A 26,175-nucleotide genomic window follows, 5' to 3' on the forward strand; every position below is an offset into this window, starting at 1 on the left:
CTCATTTGTCTGGGACTTGAGTTCTTGAGAAGTTGTAGCCTGCATATACTTTTATCATGCACAGGCCTTGATTTTGAGGTGTAAATTCTGAACTACTGAACTATCAAACCTGAGACTGGTTTATGGTTACAAATATAAGAGCTTTGTAAGGCAAACAAAAAAACACCTTGAGGAACTGTTCCAGTACAGACAGTGTCCAAGGAAAAGGACTGCCTAAAAAGCTGCTGGTATAGAAGTTGAAGAAGGAGTATGCACTTCAAAATAAGTACCAATTTTTTAACTAAAGAGGGGTTGGAGGCTTAAAGATGAGCAGAGCATTTTCCTGATTCTTCTAGCCTCCATAGTTCTTTGCTCCTCCTTCTGCAATGTGCATATCTCTAATTATATTAAAAAAAAAGAAAAGAAATAAAAATTTAACACACACCATAGTTCACATGTAACCTGGAAGGAAAAATGATTTGGAAAGAGAAGTGAAAGCATGAAAAGACGTGATTGAGCATTGTAATTATAATAAAACCTGAAAAAAGCAAACTAATCTTCAGCTAGCACAGATTTATTTTAGGCTGAAGTGCATTTTCCAGGCTGAACCTTTGCACACCACAGCCACCAGTTTGCTTTAGCAGGCCGAGCCCTGGACACTCTCTGAACGAGCTGAATGTGGCAGGAGCCTGCTCAGGGCAAGGGTGTGCAGTGCCTGGACCCTGAGCCGCTGTTGTGTTGTTGATTTCAGCAGGGGGCAGAGGATGCTGGCTTTTTTCACCCCGAGGGCCAACCCCAGCGGCCTCAGCAGCCCCCGGAGCCGAAACAGCCGCCAGTGCGGAAGGTCACATTGACAAAGGGAATGCAGCAGCACCAACAGCAGCAGCAGGCACAGATCCATTCACCAGCTCCTCAAGGAGTCAAAAACATCCAGGGAATCCATCAAGCTAAAAAGGTGATTTTCAGACGCATATTGGAGCTAGAAGTTTCACTGTCTAGCTGTGTTGCTCTATTAATAACCGGCATTCTGTTTGTCAACTGCTAGCGCAGGGCTGCATGACCCAGGAGATGCATAATTGCATATAAAGCTTTTAATCTAGAGAGATTTGTTTGTACCCAGCACAGGCTGGCAGTGCCTGTAGATTGCTTCATCTGCTGATGTTCTGGCCAGCTCAGCGCTCCCTGGGGAAGTGCATGTGTCCCGAGACAGCTACTGGAGGAGATGGTAACCAGTGTGCTTTTTAGCTTTAAAACCAAGTGGGTTTTTGAAGTTGTGCTTAAGATTTCATTTTGGCAGTTTCCTGCTTATGTAGGAGCACACAGTAGCTGTTTCAGGATGCTCTTTGTTGGATCCCCAAAGCTGGTATCACTCAGAACAGTTGGTGATCTTGTAACTTGATTTTTGCCCTGATCTTACACTGGTAGGAGGCAGGAAAGGGTCAGGGTGGCAGAAGTGTGTTCCTTCTCTGCCTTTGCAAGCTGGCACACTCCTGGAAGGTAGCTGGCATTTTGGCTTTTAAGTTAGTTCTTGGTTTTCAGCTGTTGGCCATAATATTCCTGTTTCATGTAAGGATAAAGTTTTGTTGCAGATGTTGAAGTCTTTGAAAAGTTATTACTCATCATAGGCTTTCCAAGTAGGAATCAAGAAACTCTGTTGAATGTTGACTCAGTGTTAAGTGTTAACTCTGTTTAATGTTTGTTACTCTGTTTCATTGTTATTTTTCCACTTTCTCACTGTTCAACAGTTAGTTTGCAAGAATTAAATCCATGTGTTTTCTGCTCCAGAGTACAGGGGAGAGGAACTTTGAAAAAAGTTATTTTAAAGTTATTTAGCCTTATGTGAATAAAACCAAGAGTTGGTATCAGTAGAGATTGAAGGTGCTTGAAGCACTTTCCTGATCTTGTGAATACATTAAATTTAACTATGGGTTAAGAATAGAAGAAGGAGAGGGATCACCTGTTGGGTTTTTTATCCATACTCAAAATATGGAAGCTGAACACATGCTGCTGATGTGATCAGTGTTGAAAACTAGGTTATATATTTTTGTCTGAGATCCTCCACTGCATGCTTGATCAAACTGTGCTAGAGCTGAGGCTTCTAGGATGAATACAGTATATATAACTCAATATATAACCTGTTATCCTGCTAAAAGAGGTTTGCATAAGCAGGGGAGGAATATGTCAGTAAGTGGCCTTTCAAATTGGCAAACAGCAACAAGCTGTTTTAAATCAAGACTTTAATCAAGTTTTCAAGCAAATAGCCAACTTTTATATCCTCTGTCAAGTGCAGCACACAGAGTCAGTGGGTAAGTAAATCAAAATACTGTTACTTTTGTTGTTGGCAGGTCATTATGCACGGCAGAGGCAGAGGAGTAGCAGGCCAGATGGGCCGAGGACGCCTGATGCCAAATAAACAGAACCTGCGAGTGGTGGAGTGCAAACCTCAGCCCTGTATTGTGTCAGTTGAAGGGCTTTCTTCATCAACTACTGATGTCCAACTGAAAAACCTGCTGATGTCAGTGGGACCCATTCAGGTAGGTCAACCTTGGTTTAGCATTTTTGTGCCAAAAGGCTTTCATTCCAGAAAGCTCAATTAATTCCCTGACACTAAGTACAATGCGTGCTTATTGGTAATTTATGTTTGAAGGCACCCCCACCCACACAAGCTACACCTGGTAGCAAAGACAAGCACGTGATGATATTGCAGCACAGGAGGCACAGTTGGATTTTGCTAACCATCACATTCCTGCTGCAAAATTCTCCTTCATTTTGGAGTTCCTCTGTTATTTTCATAGGCAATACAAGCCTATCCATTCTGTGAGGTTGTTGAAGCCAGATGGTCATATCAGAGCAGATGTATTTTGGGTGCTGTCCTTGTTTATTGTTGCTTGCACCTACTCTCCTTTTTGACATTTACCTTTTCCTGTCACTGCACTCCTGGGGTACAAGCTACCTGATGACCCAGAGGACATTTTATACTGTGTAGCATCCTCTACTTTTTCGGTCTTCTTTGGAGGATTTTATTGATCCTTAATTTTTTAGAAGGTTCTCTTCGTTAGGGGCCTGTGGGCAAGGTTATGACATGCACACACTTGTATCTGCTGTGCAGCTTCTGTTCACAAACTGCCTCCTGGAACTGATGTGTCAGTTAAATGACTTGAGGAAAGCAGGAGGTTTTCAAAGCAGTGAAAAGCTTAGGAGGCCCTCTCTGACTTACTGTTACTGCATTTAAAAATATCAGTCAATGAATAATGAAAAATACAGGTGAGAAATTTTTTTTGCTTTTGACAGGAACAACATTTTCAGACAAATGCAATGCATGAATTGGAGGTGTTCTGTGAGAATTCTTTATTACTAGGATCATCTCTCTGTTGCAAAACACTGCTCTCCTAAAAATGAACATTCTGCCTCACTTGTTCCTGATTTAGTAAATGGAATAATGCTGAATTATTTACGTCATCAATTCAGAGAGGTTTAATTTGTTTGGGAAAGCAAAACTAGCCTCACAAAATACTTTGTGCCTTTGTGTTCTGTAGTACTCTAGGAAATTATTCATACAGTTCCAAAGCACATTTATTCAGTGTTTACTTGCTAAATCTTGCATGAGAATATTAGAAGGAGATTAATAGAAACCCTGCAATGAAATCTCACAATTGAGAGAAGTTATTGAGAGTGTGCTAAAAAATTTATTCAGTACTTGCTGTTTCATAGCAGACTCCAAGCCCTGGTCTCTCAATTCAATGTCACAGACCAATTTAGAAGGATGTACTTACAGAAGAAAAAACAGTGACTAATTTTCTAGTGGGATTTGATGCATATCTATGCCCTCCAGAACTTGTATTCTTGCAGCAGCATCAACTGTACCTTTGGAAATTATGCTTTCTGAATCATCATCCATTTTCCTTACAAGAAATCTAGAAGTAGTGCTTCAACAAGATGTTTGAATTTAGCTAATGATGCAGAATGCTTTTGTGCTAATTCTGCACTTGAATTTCAAGTCTGACTTGTAGAAGGCTGGAAATTCCCTGGCTTGTTTGAGACTAAATGATGTTTCACAAGTACAAATGGTGAGATATGCAGGAAAAAATGGATGCTTTTGTAGGAAGAATATGAGACTGTTCTACCATCTGTAATACTTAGCTTTTTGATTTTGTTTTGTAATGGTACCCTGAGAAGTGGCACCACAGAAGTGTTAATGCACCAAATGAGGAGAATGCAGTAACAATTTGACTTGAAGGACAAGAATAGAAAACAAGAATGTTTGAAAATCTGCATTGTTGCTGTCCACAGCAATTAGTTTTATAGAGGTGGTGCTAGATTTTCAGAGAGGTCAATATCCTGAAATACAAAAGTGGATTTTCTCCTGGCTGTAAAATAATGTTTTAACTCCTGTTTGTGCTCAGTGCTGCACAAAATCCTCTGCAGCTGGGAGGGTCAGGAGGCTCTGATAGCAAAGGGAGACTCAGTTATTTCCTCATTCTTCCTCTAATATATGTTTCATGTAAGGGACATTGCAGGGAGGAGTGCTGAAGGAGAGTCCAGCAGTGGCTGGAAGAGCTCTTTCCATGCAGGTTTTGGGGTTTCTGTGTGAGGACAGTGTGTGTGGGAGGCATGGACCACACAAACAGATCTTGGATATGCACAGCTCTGGTCCTCTAAGATGAAGTGTTGCAGCTTGATGGACTGAAATAGGAGGGATTTGGGGAGATGGCAGTTGTGAGAAAATAGCAAGGTGTGAAATTCTAGCTGCTTTTTTTGAAATTAGGCCAAGATGCCCAGGTTTTTAGCTGGTTTCTTCAGCTGATGGAGCTGAAGAAATAGTAAGGGAAAGGAAAGGAGAGTCAGTTCTATCTGACTCAGTCTTTAAGATGTAGAATATCCTGTCTTCAGCTGTTGACTATATTCACCAAAATTTTCCTTAAGGAGCTGAGTCCTTCTGAGATCAAGATTTTCATTTTATTTGTCTTCAGGGGAAATAAGTGTGTTGAACTCATGCTTATTTTTTGCAGTTGTAAAGGGAATTTAAATCTGAATCAAAACTTGGGGAGTTCTCTTCATGCCTGGATAGTGTCTTGAAATGACACATATCCACCCCCCAAATGCCTGATTAAAGGTAAGGATTCCCAAACTGTGGGACATAGTTAAACAAGCCCCTCTGATGTTAAACAAGCTCCTTGCTTTAAAGCAGCATGCAGACACAGCTCAGAAAATCTGTGCATCAATTTCTGCTGCAGTCTAGATTTGAAGGTGGGAGTGGCTGAGACAGAGCTCCCAGAGAGGAGGCAGAAATCCAAGGAGCTCCTTGCTCTTTCACAAGAGGAACAGACCATGAGCACATGTCCCTGCTGGTAGAGGAGCTCTGCTTCATCTTCGCCTTCCATGCTGGGGCATCTGTAAAGCAACTGATCCCACACCAGCTCTTGGTTCCAAAAATCCTGCATTTGTTACAGTGTGATCATCCTGTGTATCTTCCCTCAGAAAGTGAATCTTTGCTGACATAAGAGTTTGAAGTTGTGGAAAAAGTCTATAATCTAGCAATGGAGTTAGCAGGGAGGAAGAGATTACTTTGCTTTTCTGGGTCCAAAAGGCCTTGGGGTTTTATTTTAGCTTTTTCTTGTCAGTATCACTCTCAAGGTACAAGAACCTTGGGATGGGAAGTTAAAAACTTCCCTCAGTCTGTGATGTTCAATGCTCCCAGCTTTGTCAGCTGGGACAGCTTTCATTGAGCTGTCTGTGAGTCACAGTTTGGGAATAACTGGGCATGCAAAAGACAGGATGGGGGAAACTTAGAGTTGAAGTTGGAAATTTGACATTTTTCCCTTCCCATACCCTAGAAATGGAGATAATTACCTTTTCCCGTGTAAAACCTTTGAAATACCTTCTGTTGCCTAATCACTGAAAACTCTTTAATTCTCATCCCTGCTTCACTAGATGTGCTCTGTTATTAACATAGGAAAAAAATACCATTAAGATTCTTAAGACATTGAATATAAGAAAATCTTTGGGGCTCCAGGAACATCCCCTTTGTTACAACTGCCTTTTACAACTCAAACATGATGAAATTAGCAGAAGTGCTTCCTTCCAGCATACACTCTGCTGTCACACTCTTTCTGGAGAGGATGGGCAAATAATGTACCTCCAGTAAAATCTCACTGCTGATTCTAAAATAATTACATGTTATAAATAAAATTATGTATTCCAGAGTGTTGGAAAGTTCGGGAGATTTCTGTGCACATCACCAAACTAAAGCCTCCTGAGAATGGTGGTGGAGCAGTGACATTCAATGCATATCCATCCAGAACCACTTGATAAAGTAGATTACTAATAAGTTGCAAAGGTCATGAGAAACAGCACTTGTATTTTTTTTTTTGTGCTCTTGAATTCAGGTTTAATGTTTATATTGTCTAAAGAGAGTTGTGTTCAGCTAGTTATTGCCACCCTCAGATGAATTGAGTTTTTTGGGATGGTGGCAGATAGAGTAGACTGTTTTCTAGATCTCCCGAGAATTTGAGTACTGAGGGAATTATTTTATGGAGGTGTTCCATCATCATCATCATAATCTTTAATGATGTTTTCTTACATCATATAGATGCAAACATAAAGCATCAGTACAAAATCTCAGTATATGTGACGATTTAAGATTATAATTTCTGATGCTTAAAAAAAGAGGAAATGGGAAAGCACACTGTTGTATATCAGAGGTGAGGAGAGTGTTGGGATTGTAGGTGTACTGTGAGTAGTTCTACAAGTAAGGATTTTGCTCTGCTAACACTGTCATTTCTGGTCTGGGAAAGGAAAAGCAATTCCAGTGCAGATGTGCCTGGCTTGGCTTTCCTGGAGTGACAGTGCTACCTAGTGCTGAGCTGCTGTAAAGGCAGCCCCAGCCAGCCCTTTAAATCCTATTTTACACATACCATTTTCTTTTCATCTTGACTTTTTTTTTTTTTTTATTAAACAATTAAACCATATATCCCTACATTATCCAACTTACTTATCATCAATACATTTTCAATTAACCTTCCTCTCTGTCCTAGTATCAAAAACAATAACCAACCATCATCATCATTCCATAACCACCACAGAACTAACCCCTCCCCAAAAAAAACAAACAAAAATGTAAACCATGATCATAAATCATCAATCAATCATCCACAGAACAACCTTTCCCTTCATGACACTTTGCATATGGAAAAAGAAAGCTGAGTACTTCTAAGGGCAAATAATGGGAAGTCAAAAGTGTCAGAAAAGCAGAAAGGAGGAACAGAAGGTGGAAGAGATCAATTGCAACAGCTGAGGGTGAAATAAATACATTCTGTCCCAGCCTCTGTGCCTGCTGGTGGTGGCTGGGAAGTGTCACTGCCAGGAAAGATGCTTCAGGTATCAGGAGTCTGTGAGGACAATAAAAACATGTCTGCATTTATTGATGGGAGGGAAGAAAAAATAGAATCTGGTTGTTCTGTTCAGAAAGTGCCTGCTGTGCTGCTGTTTGACTTGTTGCAGAACAGCTTGGATCACACACCGGAGATGATGTTGGTTGGGGAAGTTTGATTTCTTTTTGCACAGACCTGGTTTTTAATAGTTTATATGAACTGGCATCCCTAATCCCAAACCCACTGGTGAACTGAAAGTGTGGCCTGCTGGGCAGTACATTTACTTCAGTGAGAGAAATTAAGTAAAAGAGGAAACCTTCATTTCTCATGTGTCTCCTATGGTTGAAACAAGTGCCAGCTCCAGTCTCATTCCTACCTGCTTGGTTTCCATCTCCCAGTGCTCTCTTATCTCCCTTTTCACTTCCTGCTCTCTGTGTAACCTCTGGGAGTTCTGGTGTCCTGCATTCTGCAGTCTCTGCTTTGCACTGGAGGATGTCCTGCTGTTTGTCTCAGGGCCCTTGGTTTTGCAGTGGAGCTTTACTAGACATTAATGTGCTGCTCTGATCATATTGGCTATTTCAGTATTGTACAAGTAAGTGCAAATCTAATTACAGAGCTTGGATAGAGGAGATATTTGAGGGCAGTGTAGATCTTCAGGCTTAAGGAAATAACTTCAGAGGAAATGGTCCTTTTATGATATTCATGCTTTAATCACAGGTAAAAGTTCAGTTGCAGAAAAAGCCAGAGCTGATGATTTTTTTTGGTTTTGAGTCTAATAGTATGTTTTAAAACATACTATTGTATTGTTATGTATTGCTTTTACTTGTAAGCAAACTCTCAATCAAAAGTATCATCGTGAAATACTGGGCTTCTTGAATTTTCTATTCAGCCTAAGATCTGCATCTTTCCATGGCAGTTCCTAAGCAGAAAAAGAAGTCAGTCAAGATCAATATGAGCTCTGTGCTTCCTAAATCTCTTCCATGTAAAATACTCTTCCTCACTCTAAACTAGCTTCTTATTTTTAATGCTAGAAATATGTCAGAATGTAATCTCTGTCCTCCAGGGTCACGCATGCTCAGAATCCCTGTGACCTCAGGCTGCTATCAGGAACTGCTGCCCAGTAGATCTGTACAGCCAAATCTGTGAAGTAACCAGTCACTTGAAATCCTTTGGAAGTTATTGTGTGTATTGTCAATCCTTTCCACCTGAGTGGGTCCCAGAAGAGGTTTTCATCCTCTGGTGAACATCTGACTAGGTCAGCTTAAAGAGAAGATGTGAATGAAGTTGTTTTCTCAGAGCTGTGACGTTTGGGAGGATTGTGGTATTTCAGTTTAGGGGCTCATGATAGGAGGTTCTGGTGTTGCAGTAGGGAAGTCTCCTGTGGAGGAAGGGTGAGGGCGCTCCCAGTAAATCAAGTGATGCTCACTAGAACCAGCTGGTCTCCAGAGGCAGAGCTGCATCCACCCTACCTCCCACCACTGGCCTTTCAAAATCTGTAGGTCACAGAATAATACCAAACTGATCAAATTCCTATTGAGGTATCATGCTTTGGAAAACATAGAACCATGTGTTTTGTCATTGCGATGGAGATCATAGACCAAGGATTGCTGTAGGAATGTTTGTTCTTTGAAAAGGAGGGAGCAGCTGGCATTAGTTGTGTGTGGTGCTGCCTCAGGTCTAAGAACAACACACTGAATTACTTTTTGAGAAATGGGTGTTGGATTTGCATGGCTGTGTTTTTGTAGTGGGGAGCTACAGGGGTGGATTCTGTGAGAAGCTGCCTGAAGGTTCCCCTGTGTGTGATTGAGCCAATGCCAACCAACTCCAGGATGGACCCAGCACTGCCTGAGGCTGAGCCATCAGCACTGGTGTTTGTGCCTCTGTTTTCAAATAATAATGTGTTTTCAAAAAAGGAGAGGGGCTATTGAGTGTTATCACTGAAAGAAAAAAAAAACCAACAAAACAGCTGCCAAATTATTCAAAAAGGATGAAGAAGTTTAGGTGTGTTAAACTAGCTAGGTAACATGAAACATGATTAAGATTTGTAAAATGAATTAATTTTTGGATGTATTTTCCTAGTTTGTTTGTTTGGAATCAACAAAAGCAGAAGCTGATGGAGTTAAGTCTTTGAGATAATGCCTTGAATATTTTGGGATAATAAAATACCACAGGGTACACAAGGAGAGTTTTCTTCTGACTGTAGCTGTTAACATCATCCAAATGTAGGATCAGCTCCAAACTGCAAATCACCCCAAATTCAACAAGACAGAAATAATCCAGTAGGATGAGAATGCAATAATTTAACTTCAGGCTTCTGCTGAAGTGGAACTCTTAATTTCTGTGCCCAGCCCATGGCCTGTCTACTCAGAATGGAATGGCAGCAGCTCAAGCCCTGCACCTGTGGTAAATGTGTTGTGTGCCTTATCATCAATGCTCTTAAAACATAAAAGTCAGGGCTTAGGTAGTTAAGTGAGTAGGAAGGTATTGTCCCAAAATCAGAACATAAATAAATCTTTGTTAGCTGGATGCATAAAGTTCGCACTTGCGAGTCGTGATAGATGAGGATTTGTTTGAAAACACAGCAAAGATGGTGGCATTTCAGGTCATGGTCACATCTTCAGAGAAACTTGGCTTAGTAATTGTCTCTTGTTAGAACAGAACCAGAAGGGTTTTTTATCTGTGCCCAAGGAAGGTGTGTATACCTCATGTACCTTAACAAACATGAAGTGATCATGCATCATTTTTGCTGACATAGTCTGAGTGCAGCAGAGGCTGAGAATTTGTATAAAACCCATTTAAATTATTTTTTTTCAGACAGTTTCCAACTGGAGCAGTACAGTATTAGTCTATCCCTTGTTTTGCAGTCCTTAATTCTCAGTCTTACATCTAGGCATGTGTCACTGCAGCAGTTGAGATGCTGCCTTACCCCAGGCTGGGTGATGGGTTGTGTTTGGGCAGTTCAATGAAGGGTCACATGGATAGATTTTTTTGTTTCCATAGTTGTATTGACCAGTGAAATTAAATCTCATAAAGATGCTTTTCAGTAAACTCACCCAAGAACTGATGCCTTGTTGCCAAAGCCGTTGAGTATTAAAATGCATTTAGTGTTTTGATTGCTTTTGAGGCTTTTTTTTTGCTTTGGAAAATAAAGCAGTTATGCAGTGTAAGAACACAGTACCCAAACTAGTCAGTTGAAAGGCTTATTAATTCATAAGAAAGTATAAATAAGTTATCTATAATGATATTTAGATGCTTTGCCTAATTTTGTTAATAAGTCTGTGTTACACCAGAATGTCTTCCTTTAGTGAAATTTTACATGCTAATTACTGAGAAACTTGTTAATAATTCATCATCATGCTTGTATAAACTGCAAAATCAGATTTTACTTTTGCGCCTCTCCAGAATATTAATGCAATAATATCTCAGTTCTTGTGGGAAAAATCACCAAAAAAAAGCAGCTTCTCTTCTTCAGTTGATCACAACAGGAGTCTGGAGCATAAAGCATTGGGAGAATCTGCTGTGGTAGTTGAGTGAGACCTGACATCGTGGGGAGGATCAGTTTGGCAGCAGGACATGCAGGGTGCATCCCTGCGCCCTCGTACAGCTCCTCTTGTTGAACTGTTCCCTGAAATATTCATCCTTTCAGTGATTCAAACAGATTTTTCTCTCATTAAAAGTGTTGACTTCTTTAAACAGAACAGATTTTTTGTTTGTTTTCAGCTGTAATTCAGAGATATTTTTGTTGGCAACTCTTAAAGTTTGTTCTTTCTAAATCTTACTTTAAGGCTGTGTTTAATTTTTAGTCGTCAAAGCATAGTCCTCAGTGATAGGACTTAGTTCATGGTTCTTTCTTTTTAGCAAGAAAAGTTGTGTCAAGAAAACATGTGTTAAGATCTAGTTCTATAAATCATAAAAAAGTGAGATCACTAAGGGAGGAGAACACAAACTTCAGCATCTCTGTCACTTATTCCTGCAGATAAACCTGCAGGTGAATTGAGCTTCTTGTTGGTAAAATGTGCTTAACTGTTGCAAGAGCATTCTGATTTTAAAAGAAATAAAGATCATCCTCTGAGTGTTTTTTTTTAAAGCTAAATCCTATTTCTACCAGCTCAGAAGTGGAGAAGTTGCAGTGACTTAGCTGTACCTTTTCATCATAGCAGCTTTCCAAAAACTATAAAATGCAAATTAACCTTCTGATGCTTATCAGATTTGCTGAATCCTTTAACTTTTATTCAGCTTTCACTTTGAAATCACAGGCTGGTGGAAATACTAGACATCTGTGATTTTGCTGGAGAGAGGAAAGTTTCCTGTCAGTTAGAAGAAGGTGCAAAATTAATTTCTTCAAAATCACAGATAGGTAAGTTACAGAAATTGGCAAAGCTGAATTGTCAGGCTTAGATACAAAGAAATTGGACTTATCAGGTGCCATGGCTCTTGTTAAATACACATTTACCAAGAGAGTCTTATGTGTTCAAAAAAGATAGAAGTAGACAATTTTAATAGCAAATTTCATCTAGGCATATGACATCTTGCTTAAAATGCTCCATTATATTGAATGAACAGGGAACAGATTAGTGGGATTAAAAATTCTTTCACTAAGAGATACCAAAGTGTGTCACCCTCAAAATGTGTTGAGTGGGGTTGCATGTTGTTTCACAAGAAATCCTTGCTTTCTCCAAAGATCTGTGGTGCTTTTTTAACAGTCTAGATGATGATACAGAATTTTTGAAGGTAAAGTTTAAAATTCTGAAGACTGACCATCAGAGGGCTGGAATCTTCCAAGTGTGGGGGGTGCGGCTGAGTTCCAGGCAAGATACAGGAATAAAGAATTATGGTTATATTATCCATCAGGAGGTCATAATCTAGAACAGTTTTAAGGTGTCCATATACATGCATTTGTCCCTGTGTCTGTGTGTACATGTATATCTCAGTGTAAAACTCTATTGCCATTATGTAGAAACTCAGAGAAAAGTAGAATGTTAATAATTCTTTATTCTGCATCCAAAGCTGTAAGAACAACTGGAAGCTGAATCAGAACAATTCTGTCTTTAATGTGCTGCAGCATAGGCTATTAAACATCCAGAACTTTCTTTGAGATGTTGGAATCACTGTGGTACTGTGAAATTTTGTTTGAAGCCTTCAGATCTGTTTTAACCTCATTACTCTGAAATCTCTGGTCTGTGTTCACAGGCAGCAGGATTTCAGGATCATATTTCCATCCTGAGTATTCTGTGATGCTGAATAATTGCTGGGTGTTCTCACTGACTGTTGGATATGTAGCTATTTAATGTGTGAATCGTCATCTTCTTGAATTTCTCAAGTGTCTTTTTGAAATTTTTTCTATGATAACTAAAGTGCTAACTCAAAGCATAAGCTTTAAACTTCATAGGTGTGATAACACCTCTTAACCAAGGCCACAGGGCTGCTCTCTGGGGTCAGCCTGACCTGCTGCAAGCAGGGAATCAGGACAGGAGTTCTGCAGAGTCCTGCCTGAGGTGTGCTGGAGCTTTGGAGAGCTCAGTACTGTGCAGGGGGTTTGTCAGAGCTGGAGCTTTGTGAACTGCTGCTCTCATGGTTGGGAGGCAGTGTCAGATGGACTTGTCTGGGAGATGTGTGTTGTGTGGAGGACTTGGGTGTGGTGACCTAACCCATCTCAGTGGGGTTTTGTGGTGGTGTCTGCCAAAAGCTGGCCACTTGTTTTATAAAAACAGCATGAGGATGTGCAGTTGAGAGAAATTACCACTTTTTTCTGTTTCTGCCCTGCCTAACCTGTGGAGAGCCCTGATCCCATAATATACATCTGGTAAACGACTCCAGGTGCTGTGTGGGCAGTTGAGCTCTGACCAGTTGAATGCTTCTTACTTGGTGGGAGTTTGGCTGTGGGGTTTGCCTCATCTGCATGGATTGAAGTGAAGAGTTGTCACCTTTGCTTAACAAGTGATAGTCTGGGTTTTCCAGGTTTTAAACCACCAACTCAAACACCATCAGCTGGGACCCTGATTGCAGTCTCTTTCCAGTCTATTCTTTTATTGCACAAAAAAAAGAAAACAGAAATATATTTCTGAATAAAGAGTACAGCAAAATTTCAATCTGTTTCATGCAAAATAAGGGGCTTTTGTGAAGTAGATCTTGAATATTAAAAATATGTTCTGGCTCTTTTGTCTCTGCAGAGTTTACAGATGCTTCCTCAGCAACGGAAAGCCATAGCAAAGTTCAAGGAGCCAGCACATGCTTTAGCATTTCAACAGAAATTCCACAGGTAAATAATTAAGCACTGCTGCCACCATGGGTCCTTCCTTCCTTTCAGAAGATAAAATCAGTCTCCTCTGGCTCAGTGTTTCTTTAATCCAATCAAGCATCTGTTGATTAGTGACCTTCATAGAAGCTCCATGCCCGAATCAGTCTGAGCACCACATTTAACTTTCTTTTAACTTTTAACAGGCACATGATAGATCTGTCCCACATCAACGTGGCACTGATTGTGGAGTGATGTCTGCTGAGAGAAGCCCTGCACCAGCCTCAGTGTACTGTGGAGCTACAGACTCACAGAGGAAAATCCATCGGGTTGGAACCCTGTCAGCTCAGTCTGTGACTGCTCTGTTGAACTCCAGAAAGCACCAAGGTGACCTCCAGGAGAGGTGAATTCGAGAGGATCTGCAAAGGTGGAATTTGTGTTCAGTTTCTTCACATTCTGTTTTAACCACATGGAATTATAGAGGGTTTTTTTTTCCCAAAATGCTTTTGATGCATGTAGACATTGTTCTTCAGGATCCTACTGTGTGACCACAGTGACTTGAGAGAGAACGGTTACAGCGAACGATTTGAAAAACTTTCAAAAGAATAGCAAAGAATATTTGATAATGGTTGCTCTTATCTTCAGTGCAAGGTATTTGAATGAAAACTCATTTTTCTAAACAAATTAGTTGCATTGTATACCTGAGAGCACAGAAGTTATTCTTGCATAGATTTGAACATGGTCTGCTTTGCTGAATAGCAGTTTGCTGAGAAGCTTTGGAGGTGACACTGGAAAATTGTAGTTTTGATCTTTGTAAATAAGTCTGTGCATTTTCTATTCCAACATAGACTACCATTTTCTCTTTCCAACTCCACTTATTCTATAAAACCCTGTGTAGGAGGAATAACACTGCTGTATTTTCCCTTGGTTTTTAAAAACAAGGATTTACCCTTCAGTAGCGTCGTGGGGTAGTGAACTCTTGAGTTGTAATTAGGTTGTTTTAAATAACTTTGCCAGATGCAAGGAAAAAGAAGTATTTGGTGGGTCACTTCAAAAATGTTATGCAGGAAGAGTGGTGCATTCCTGATAGTTCTTCTGGCCTAGTGTTTCATGGTTGCCTCATGTTTTGTTTTGATCAGGTTTTTTTCTTTGAGATTTGTTTTGTCATTAATGCTGAACCATAAGAAACCCATCACTGAAGGGACTTGTTTTAATGTGGTGTTCCTGATATATAAAGGACTATAAGGACATTGTGGATCTCCTGATGAACTTGTCAGTTCCCAAAAATGCCATGAAAACATTAAGAAGCTTATATTTTATTCAAAGTAAAATTCATAATATATCCTTTTGGTTAGAACCATCCAGACGGGGTTGCCAAAGTAACAATTTTTTCAGTTACTTCTGAATAAACTTATTCAAATGTCATCTTTATATTGGATTCCAGTTTTTATGAACATTTCCTTAGTTTTAGACCACGATGTTTTGCTTCATGCTTTATTTTAGGAATACTCTTAAGCACTCCACCTACTTTTTGAAGGGGGGGACTTGCAGAAATGTAGGTTTGTTACCAGAGTGACTGCAGAAGAACACTATGGGTATGAAATAAAAGATCTGCAAATGGGGTCCAAAGTAGGCATGCCAAGCTGGAAGGGATGAGCTAAGCAAATTTATAGAACCTTTTTAAAATAGTATTTTTTTTTTAATGATTTAATGGCACAGATACCTAATTGGCTTTCTTCCACTTTTGGTCTAGATTTTCAATTAAGTAAAAGTTACCAAAAATAATGAGGGAATAAGTACTGATAAAAGACTTCTAGGTAGACCTGCTCTCTGTTCAATGAAATAGAATAACATGGTGCTTAGGAAATATTCTTTAAGTCCATTTAAAACTTAGTGACAAGACACAGTAACAGAATGAGAATCTTTTCATGGAGGCAGGGTTTACAGCCACCTGTATAATTCATGCATAATGTTTAATGACAGCCCCAGTTGCTGTACATGAAGTGCTGTTAGTGCTTCAGGGTAGAGCCAAGCCCAGGACAGAGCTGCAGGTAGGAAATGCCCAGTGGGAGCAGCCCCAAAGGCTGCAGAGTGCTCAGCCCCAGGCTGTTTAACTCCTCACACCGTTAGCTCTGGGACCCCTGCACTGCCCCCTCAGGTTATGTCACTTTTATTGCTAAGAAATACCTGGTGGTCTTTAAAAACAAGGCATTGAACAGTTGCTCATCCCCTGTTAGGGAGCAGCTTCTCTGCAGTGAGCAGGACAAGGAGACATCTCAGAGTTACAGTAGTGCGTGCCTGGAAATGTGGGATAAATGCAACTCCAGACAGGCCAGCAGCTGAGTTCAGCACTAGGAACATCTGCAGTTGATCAGCTGTCCTGTCAGAAGCAAACATTATTGGGGTTAGAGGGTTTCTTGGAGCCTAAGAATATGGGTTTGATTCAAAAGTCAAAGAAGTTTGTAGAAACGCTCCTGCTTTGGGTTTTGAATCCATCCCAAAGAGCCTGAGGTTCAGCCAACTTAAGTTTTAAAAATTTTTATTCAGTTGGGTTTTTAATTTTTTTTTTGAGACAAATGTGTGGCTTTGGAATAAAGGCATGAAATGGCCTCATATCTATTTAAATGAAGGAGTGACGTGAGCAATGCCTGTTTAATGAGTAGATGCATCCTCTCTAACAGCAGTTGCAGAAGATTTATGCTTGTGCATAGACAGGGTATGGGTGGATTGCTGGGGATTAATTCAGCTGTTCCTGGGTACCTTCCTCCATGTAAACCTACCTTATGTATGTATGTCTATATTTGTTTTATTATACACATACATACATACTCACACCCTGTGTTGTCACCATTTCTCTCTAATGTCCTAAAAAACTCAGTAGCAAAAGTAGCAGTTAGGTGAGGCATTTTTTGAAATGTTTGTGTTCTCTTACTTCTCAAATCATAACTTAAAAGTGGATTTCTTGGCATTGATTGGTTTGGATGATACAGCTCCTTTAGATCCATCTGTTGTCTCCTCCCAAAAACACCCAAAGGAAGTAGAGGTAAAGCTAGACAGACGTGTTCTTGATGTGTTCTCTTCCAGCACAGAGTTAAATCTGAGCATTTTAAGTTAACTTTCTTGGAAGATCTGTTGCAACCATTATCTTGTTCTTTCTTTGTAGTGAATTCACAATACGATGCAAAATGGAAAAAAAAGAGAAGGCATTTAATGTAGTATGTAAATATTGACCTTTTAAAATTAAAATGCTACTCAAAGTGCTTACAGTCAACCACATCTTAGCTATTTGTTAGTTTTTTGTGTTGTCTTATCTAAATTTAAATGGATATGGTTCCATAAATGTTGATGTGTTTTTGTGTATATCTTCAAATTTTTATAAAGATGCTAGTAAGTCAATACATATATCCTGATCTGTGTATTATTTGTTCAGTTTTTATTAGCATAATTTTATAATTATTTAAATAGGCAACTCCAGTAGGTGGTTATATGAAGTCAGCTTTTTTTTTTTTTTTTGAAATTATTTCATTTCCATCTTGTACCACTGGAAAATTCACTTTATAGCTATTCATATTTTGCCTTGACTAAAATATTGAAGTACCCATATGATCTGTGGTATTTTAGTTGAATGTTCTACTTTTTTTTTTTTTTTTAATTAAAAAAACCCTAAAACAGCTCTGTCCTTTAACTTCTGAGGGGAAACACTGTCAGACCAAGGCACGGGGTCTCTCTGGGTTTGTTCCATTGTGCTGTTTGCAGGTACAAATTTAGGTCTGTGGTGTAATACTGTCCTCAAAAGTTGGGGCTGTTTTGGTTGCACAGTTTGGGTTTCACATGTGGGGCAGGTTGGTGGCACATTGGTGCATCCCAGTGTTATCAGTGCCGCCCCTTATCAGTGCCACAACAGCCTGTGGTGTGGTGCTCAGGGTCCTTGCTGCAGGCAGGGGCACCAGGACAGCTCTGTAGCATTTCCAGAGCCAGAGGGGCGCTGTCCTCAGCCCACACATATCCCCAGTGTGACTTTGGCAAGGAGGAGGGGATCCAGGCACCCCCTCTGCATGCTATCCTTGGATATGTATTTTATTCCCCCCATTTAAATCTGAAGGTTTGCTTCAGGTTTCTGATATTTTGTAAAGTCCTTCTAGCCTTTAAAATGCCAAGCAGACTGAGCATTTTAATTCACTAATGTTAGGTTTCCTCTGCAAGGGCACAGATGAGAGTGAAGCTGAAGGTTATTTCAGAATAACCTTGGAGGTCCTCAGAGTTGTTTTTTATTTTTAACGTCAGCTACTGGGGATAAAAAAAAAAAAAACCTTTTACTTGGTGCTATATTTTTTATCTTTTTTTAAACATAGTATTTTTTATCTGTGTAGGTTGAAATGATGCAGTTTCCCTGGAAGCTGCTGCAGGCACTTCCTGCACCCATTATCTGTGTGGCTGTATGTGTGTGTGGGTGTGTCACCCTGGTACCTGGGCTGAGAGGGGGTGGGAGGCTCTGGGGGTTCTTTTGAGAGGTTTTTTTTTTGCTTTTTTTTCTATTTTCTTTTTTCTTTTTTTTTTTGCTTTTTTTTTTTTTTTTTTTTTTTTTTTTTTTTTTTTTTTTTTTGTCTGCTTGGGAGATACCCTGGATTTGTCCTCTGGCATAGTATTATTGTGCTTTCCTGTCCTTTGTGTAGTACTGTGTCTGTGATTCGAGTCAAGGTACTTGAAGGTAGAAATCTGTGTCACCTGTTCACTGTCAAAAAGGCATTTTTTGTTCAGAGAGACATAAACCTGTTTTTTTTTTAATGCATTTTTTTGTGCTTTTGGTTTTGTTTCTTTTTTTTAGCATCATGATAGATGAGAAATTAATTGTGAAGGACACAAATCCTAAACACATTGCAGAAAGTTAGCTGTGTTATAAAGGTCATTTAGGGTAACATAGAGCTTTTGTTTCAATGTTACCTTAAATCATGCCTTGTCCTCTAATGAAATCATAACCATAATACTTGAAAGTATTTTATCTTAAATTAGTATCAAATCCTAAGGATTTTCTGTAAGGTTTTTTTGTAACCTGATTTTTAAGCATGGAGATAACTTACTGTCCACATGAGCACAGGGGCTTGTGTACAAAACCAGATTCATATTGGATCCTTGGGTATGCCAACTTCTGGTACAATATGGTTGGGAAGGATCATTTTGTTCTTTATAATGCTGCTTTTGGCAGGGTTGGGTTTTTTAATTTCAAACAAACCAACAAACTCCCTTTTCTATTTCTCTACTTTGGTGGAAAGTGTGGTCCTTATTGCACTAAAGAAAACCTCGAGGTGAAAGTTAAATCTCACAGGGTCTTTTAGGTGCTTGTGTTGCTCTCTGCTTTCTTGGTTCACTGATTTTTCTAACTAACTGGAAATGGGCTTTATAGATACACTTTTTCAACAGGTTACACTGCTTTTATTTTATGTAACAGCACCTTGTGTTCAGTGGTTTTTACCATCTAAACTTTAAAGAGTATTGCAGATTAAAAATACTTTTGTAAAAGAACGTGTGTACAGCTAAATGTAGCTGTATTGCAATGTTGTGTGTAGTCACATGGAAGATCACAGTTTCCAACACTGCTGTACTGATGTTGTGTTTGTTCAGGATTTTCTTTGTGTGCATCTAATGGATTTTAATATGCATGGTATTTTTTTTCCTAGTGTCTGTCAGGCTGAGATTGGAACCTTAGAGTTTTATCTCTATTTTGAGAATAACAAAACCGTTTGTTTGCAGGTTTTCTTTTTCAGATGATGAAACTTCTTTCAGCAGTTTAACTTCTAATTAATAGACATTTTTACTTACAGATCCAGCAGAGACCAGATGCTAACCCTTATTTATTCACAGCTGATCTTCTGTACCATTGCATATAATTTTATTTATAAAGGAGCCCTTGGATTAAGTCAATATTCTTTTTTCCTGTGGTACCCTTTGCCTCTCTGCTATGCTTTTTCTCATTTTCATCTCATTTGCTCCCATTTTCCATTTCCGTTTGTATCCTTGTTATGTTCCTGCCCTTTTCACTCCCTGTTCATCTCTGCTTTTCTTCCTGAGTGCATTGCATTCAGTCTTTTGCTCTGTTTTCTGTTCTTCCAGCTCTTTTGAGGGTACTGAACCCAAGCTATCCTGCCCTGAAATCCACCCTACCACACTTTCCTTTGCAGACTCTGGTGCCTGAAGTTGAGGTTGCTTTGGTACAGGTGTCACCCCTTAGGCCGTGCTGCCCGTCCCAGAGCACTGGAGAAGCATCACTTAACACTTTTGCTTTGCAGTTTTACCCATGCTGGGGAATGTAGACATTTCCTTTACATGCTTGAGCATTTAGCCAGGCTAAACAGGATTAACAACTGTTTTATTCTTTTCACTTTTTCAGGAGCTCTGTTCTTGAATTCAGTGATAGTAATAGCACTTTTTGTTTTTGCCACGTAGAAATACCAACACTGTCGACACGATTCTACCTCCTATTACTATTACTGAATGTGATCCTTCCTAACCTGTAAAGTCCTAAGCAGCGTGTACATAAATATATATAGATACATATTTATCTGTATCTGGGAGTTTTGAGAATCATTTCAAATGTACTGCTCTAATCTGGATTGCAGAGTTTGTTTATTAGCAGTTCAGGATATAAATTCAGCAGCCGACTGTATCATACTGACTGCACTGGGAGTGCATCTGCCTCATGTTTCCTACAGCATCATCTGCACCAGGTGTGCACTGCTGGTTGCTTGAGTGTAAAACTGGACTATACCAAATCCTCCACGTGCATAAGAGATCTTTGTCTTACCTATTTGGGTGAATGTAAAAATGGAAACACAAAGATGATCTCCTGTACAAGTTTTTTTTTACATGTATTTCAATGTTTTGAAATGTGAACATGTAAACATATTTATTGTACCTAAAATATGTCAATAAAACCTGATATTTATAATTTCCTGCTTGTTGTTGCTTCATGTACAACTTCAAACTTGTCAAAAAAGGCTTCACACACTGGATTGTTTGACCATTTTTATTATGGCATCATCTCTGGGCTTGCTTTTACATCAGCAGAGTAGCACAGGGTTCTTCACCAGCTGTGCAAAGGTGCCCCAGATGAAAACAAAAGTGGCTGAGGGTAAAAAGAACTTGTGCTTGTGTGGCTGGTTCAAATGGTCTGGAAAACAAAAGGGGTCTCTCTTTAGAGATAACACACATACAGGAGGAAAGCCTGTGAGTGTTGCAGCTTTCCTGATGCTTTTTAGCCGTACTGGCATGTCTAATGAAAGATCCCTACCTTCAAATATTGCTTATCTTAATTAATGACATAAAGAGGAGCTCTTAGCAAGCCCAGTTTGGTAACCATCAGTTACTTCCTGAACACTTTTATATCAACATAAATGGAGGCTAATTCCACTAGTCTGCTGTAGATCAAGAAAAGATCTACAGAAAAGAGGTCAGAATCAGCTGTTTTGCACTTCATAGGGGTTTTTTAACACTATTCACAAAGTTAAATGTAAACATCCTGGCATCATTGCAAGTGGCACCTGTGATCAGTGTATACACTTCCATGGAAGCATTGCTAGCTTGTCACATAATCCCTGTGGTGGGTCTCAGGAGAACCTTGTTACCTGGGCAGACTAATGACACCCCAAATTGTTCTGCTGGTAGCCTGATGGAGGGCACACAGTGACCTCAGAGGGCTCATCAGGGTTAAAAAATTGCCTCTGATTCAGTGATATAAATAGGGAATTCAGAATAAATATGTAATAGTCACCTTTGTGAGCAAAGTTACAGCTTAGTTTTCAGCCTGCGATTTTGTCATGTATTAGCAGTAGGGGCACACTGTAAATATCTGACTGCAGCATCACCTCTTCCACATCTCCTCCTTTGGACAAGGCTCCAACCAAAGTAAACCTCACCAAAATCCCTCAAAACCCAAACTTAACGAGTCCTATCTCCTCACTCTCTTGGACCACCTTTCCCTGCCTCTGTCAGTCTGTAGCCTTGGGGCAGGAATTTGTGTTTTAGTGAAGTTGAAGCACCACTGAGCAATGACTCCTGTTCACTCCTGCCCTAAACTGAATGATTGAACACTGCACAGCACAGAGGAAGAACCAAGGTCCCTTTTCAAGGGGGCAGGTGAGGATTTGGCATAGAAGCCTGTTGGTCTTCAGAAGTTAAAATGTTCTGCTGCCGATTAATTTGTAATTTAGGATTGCAGGATTCATGTGGGGATGTTCTTTGGGAGCTGGAAGGCTGACAGCCAGGGAGAGAGGGGTGAAATCAGTATGGCTAAAAAATGGTTACTGAGGGGATGAAAAGGGAGTGACCAAGGGAGGTGCAAACAAACCTTTAAAATCAAATCTTGAGATGCCTAGCTGTGTGCTTCAGAAATTGGTCTTGATTAGCCTTAATTAATTTGGAATGATTTGGGCAGGATGAGCTGGAGTGTGCTCACCAAGCGTGTTGGGAGACAGATCAGGGAGGGCTCAGCTGAGGAGGAGGATCAGAGAATCTTAGAGGAATTGGATGAGGTGGAGAATTAGAATAATAGAGGTGAGATTAAATTTAATCTTGCAAAGTGCAAAGCTATGCACTCTGGTATTAATAAATAAGGATTTTTGCTGTAAGAGTCACTGGGAAAAGAGGAAGAGCAGTGAATTAATTGCAGATATCTGATCTATAGATGGGGTGATCTATGAGGAAAAAGACTACTGCCTTTTTAGGCTGGATGCATCAGGCACTTCCAGGATTGAGTTATTAGCATGTGGATGTGTGGCATGAAGATTTAATGCTGGACTTCAAAAATTGCAGCCCAATCATCCACCTCCCTACAGCCCTAAGTAGTAACACCCCGTGAATATTTATTTTGGGAAGATTTTTTTGAATGATTCATCCATCAAAGATTTCCTCTGCTTTTGCTCTACACATTCAGCCTTTCAAAGACCAGGGCTTAAGCTACAGAAAACATCCTTAGTTGGGTTCAATGAGAATTGACTGGTCACACGGTGCCACTGCTCCTTGGGTTCAGATGTCAGTTCTGGTAACTGCTGAATATACATTCAATATTTTCACCCATCTGTGCTGTTCTGAAAAGATCCCAGGGGAATGTGTGCCTTCAACTGGTGAAAAATTAAAGATGCTGACCAGGAAAATTGTTCTCTGGAGATGCTGTTGGCACTGGGGGTGCTGTGGGGAGAACATGGGAATTAAGCATTTCTGTTTCTTCCGATTCCAGTCCTGTATGCCACTGATTGTTAGCTAATTAACAATCTTTTCATTAAATTACTGATGAGAGGATTCTCCTTTCATAAGAAGGATTTTTAGACAGCATGAGGATGGACTGAATAGCCCCACAGCCTTTTCCAATCCTGATTTCCAGAGTCTCAAACAAATCAGGCTGTGCCTTCTGTAAGTGTGGTGCTCCTGTACAGCAGCACACAGTCTTTACTTCCAGTAAGAGCAGAGGGAGGGGGGATTGGGAGACTTTTTCCTACAGTTATCTGTGCAGTGAGTCAGGTGCCTTCCACAGCCTCCATCACCATGGATCCCACTGCAGGACCTGAGAAATGGGGAAATAGCTAAAAGCTTCAAAGGAAAAAGTGGAAGGCAGCTCTTTCATTTGTTCTGATGAGATTCAAAAGATATTCAGGGGTTTGGGATGCCTGGCTGCTCTTTCAGCCCTCAGTCAATTCTTCATCACTTTTTATAATTTGCTTATTAAAAAAATTATTATAGCTATCATTATTAACATTATTATTGAAACTGGCACTTCTGCAAACAGTAGCTGGATGCAAAATCTGAGTCCTGGGGACTAAATGCAGTTTGAGAACCTAGAATTGTAAATATGTCCTTTTCTGCTTCTAGCCTGGACTTTTGTGTGGCAAAACCAGTCCTGGAAGCCCAATCCCAATTAACTGATGAGAAGATAATTTCTCTGTATATTTTCCATTAAAATACTGCCACAAAAGGGTCTCTCTGCCAAGTGATACCCACAGTTCCTCCTGCTTTAAACCTTTCAGACTGTTTAAAGGTGCTGGCTTATTGCAAAAGGCTTCTGTTTGTTAATTTGGGTCAGGAAAATTCGAGGATTGCATCAAAATGGGGAAGATGAGGTTATTTCCAAGCTTTCCTGTGCTACTGTTAATCAGCCTATCCAGGGGGAGGATGCACACTGCTTCTAATGGGGGTGAGGGGCAGGAGGAATGTAATCATCCCTCATCAGGCAGCCCCTCAATCACTGCACTTGAAACAGCTGGGGGTACATAACCTCATCTTCATTTGAAAATTTTAGTACCTTTTCTCCTAGCTGCCTCCATTTTCTGCCCTTTTTTTTCCCCCCCTCATACATTTTTATGATTTTTTTTTTAAAGAAGAATTTATGGGCGAAATGGCAGAGCCCGTGTGAAATGTGGGAGAGCTAAAAGGCCATCAGGGTGGTAAATGAGGCTAAATGCTTCTCTGCCACCAGCTGTGGGGAGCTCGGTGATTGAGTCTGACTGACAAGAAATAATTACCCCTCTCAGGGAGGTGAAATGGCTCCTCGCTCTGTGAATGCTGCTGATGAAGGGGCTGTCCCGGAGCAGGCAGATCCTCTCTGCAGATTTTGTGCCACATCTTGGCATCCTGCTCCAGGGTTTCCTTGCACAGGGTGATGCTCTTCAGTGACTCAGCACATCCCTCCTGCCCTTCTGCTCCCGGGGAGCTTCAAAACCCTGGCACAACTTCCTGCAGGGATGAGTCCAGAGCAAAGATGTTCCCTGCGTTATTGGTTAAAACTGGCAAGTGTCTCTCAGCCTGTTTTATTTCAAAGCAAGAGAATCTCTTATTGCAGAGATGTGCATTAAATCTGAAATCACCTGGCTTTTTTAAATTCTTGTCCAATCAACTGCAAGGAACAGATATGATGGGTGCATTTGTTTGAAAGCTGGAGAGAAGGAAAGGAAAGGAAAGGAAAGGAAAGGAAAGGAAAGGAAAGGAAAGGAAAGGAAAGGAAAGGAAAGGAAAGGAAAGGAAAGGAAAGGAAAGGAAAGGAAAGGAAAGGAAAGGAAAGGAAAGGAAAGGAAAGGAAAGGAAAGGAAAGGAAAGGAAAGGAAAGGAAAGGAAAGGAAAGGAAAGGAGGGAAAGGAAAGGAAAAAGGGGAAAGGAAGCTTGTGGTGCTCCAGTCTTAAACCTGCATCTTCACTAATTGTGCTGGAGCCTTAAAAACACAAACACACCAAACCCAAAATATTTTGAGTGTGCAAGAAACATGAAGTCAAACACAAGAGCATGATGCAGTGGCTTGAATGCCTCTATATTTCCCTGGTTTTATTAGCTCTGCCACTGGTTTGATGACAATGCAAACGCTTTGGATATGTTGAAAATGACATATCTGAAATCTAATTTAATTGTTGCTGTGCAAGAGCCCAGCCAGGGTTGTGCTGTGCTGCCCGAGGGAAACAGGCACCATCTCAGGGGTGGGAGGAGGCTCTGCTGGCAGCTCTGTCCCTGTCATTGCCATCCCTCACCTGTCTGTAGAGGTGGTGGCTGTGCTCACCAGATGGCTGCCATGAGCCACCGTGGTGCAACAGAGTTTGGGGGAGCCTCAGCAGTGGGGGAGCAGCTCAGGGAGGCTCTGCATCAGTCTCTGTTTCATTGCTCCTCTTTCCTGTGGCTGTTTCTGGTGAGACTCTGCCTTTTGAGATGAGAATTTAACCCATGAAGTGTCCGAGGTCCTGTGGGTTGTCACAGTGAGTGCAGGATGTCACCAGTTTGGGTTCCTCCTGCTCAGAGGTGCTGCCTTCTCAACTTCTCCCCCTCATTTGGCCTCAGAAGGAGATGGGGGGGAAGGTGTGTCTCAGGTTTCTGTGGCTGAGATGACTTTTGAGGTGTTAGAAGGTCTCTTTTTCCCAGCCCCTTGACTGAAGAAATCGAGATTCCTTAGCTCTGCTTTTCAAGGTTGTTTATTTTCTCTGATCTATTCCATTCTTTCTCTGACCTGCTGAGGTCTGTCCAGCAGGTTGGGTTGTGGCACAGTGTCTGCCCTTAGGTGTTAGATTTTAATACTAAAAACTACGTGTACTTTATTTACAATAAATTTCCAATACCATCACTTATGTTAGACAGTCTGTCTCTAAACCAATCCAGAAGTGCCACCATCCCAGCAGAAGATGGAGGGCAAGAAGGAGAAGAAGCACAGGACATGCCCAGATTCCTCCATCCTGCCTCTTGAACCCCCATTCTAAAACCCCAACATTCTATTTTTTTCACCCTGTGATAAATTCACTATCATTCTACTCAAACTCTTGTGGCTTGTAACACTTCACACAAAGTTGATAATTGTTTCCATGGGCTAAAATCAAAGGCACAGCTGTTTTTGACTCCGTGCCAAGGTCTCTGAGCCCTTGCCACGGTCTGGAGCCATCCAGGGCAGCCGGAGGAATGTCCTGGGTCCTGACAGGGTGGGCACACAAAGCAGGGTGTGAGAGATTGCTGAGCCCAGAGGCAGCATCCTCTGAGCCCTTCACACCTGGCAGCTGCTGCATCCTCACTTTCCCCTCCTCTCATGGCACTTAAGCAAGTGATTTACTGAGCACAGAAGTACTTGTCTTATCAAAA

At 40.6% G+C, this 26,175-nt stretch overlaps 1 protein-coding gene across 3 annotated transcripts in view; it reads left to right on the plus strand.

The window, feature by feature from the left end:
* The window catches only part of RBM33 (RNA binding motif protein 33), a 101,828-nt gene extending 81,301 nt beyond the window's left edge, over positions 1-20,527 (plus strand). The window contains exons 16-19 of one of the 3 annotated variants that reach the window (XM_058024963.1): positions 731-934; positions 2,325-2,513; positions 13,520-13,608; positions 13,791-20,527. In XM_058024963.1, the coding sequence (XP_057880946.1) occupies positions 731-934; positions 2,325-2,513; positions 13,520-13,608; positions 13,791-13,839 (531 nt within the window). In that variant the 3' untranslated portion in view covers positions 13,840-20,527. The remainder of the gene's footprint in view (positions 1-730; positions 935-2,324; positions 2,514-13,519; positions 13,609-13,790) is intronic. The other 2 variants (XM_058024973.1, XM_058024981.1) reach the window with 2 other exon arrangements.
* The last annotated feature ends 5,648 nt before the right edge of the window (positions 20,528-26,175 follow it).

Source organism: Melospiza georgiana, chromosome 1 (assembly GCF_028018845.1).
Source record: "Melospiza georgiana isolate bMelGeo1 chromosome 1, bMelGeo1.pri, whole genome shotgun sequence".
Taxonomy (NCBI): Eukaryota; Metazoa; Chordata; class Aves; order Passeriformes; family Passerellidae; genus Melospiza; species Melospiza georgiana.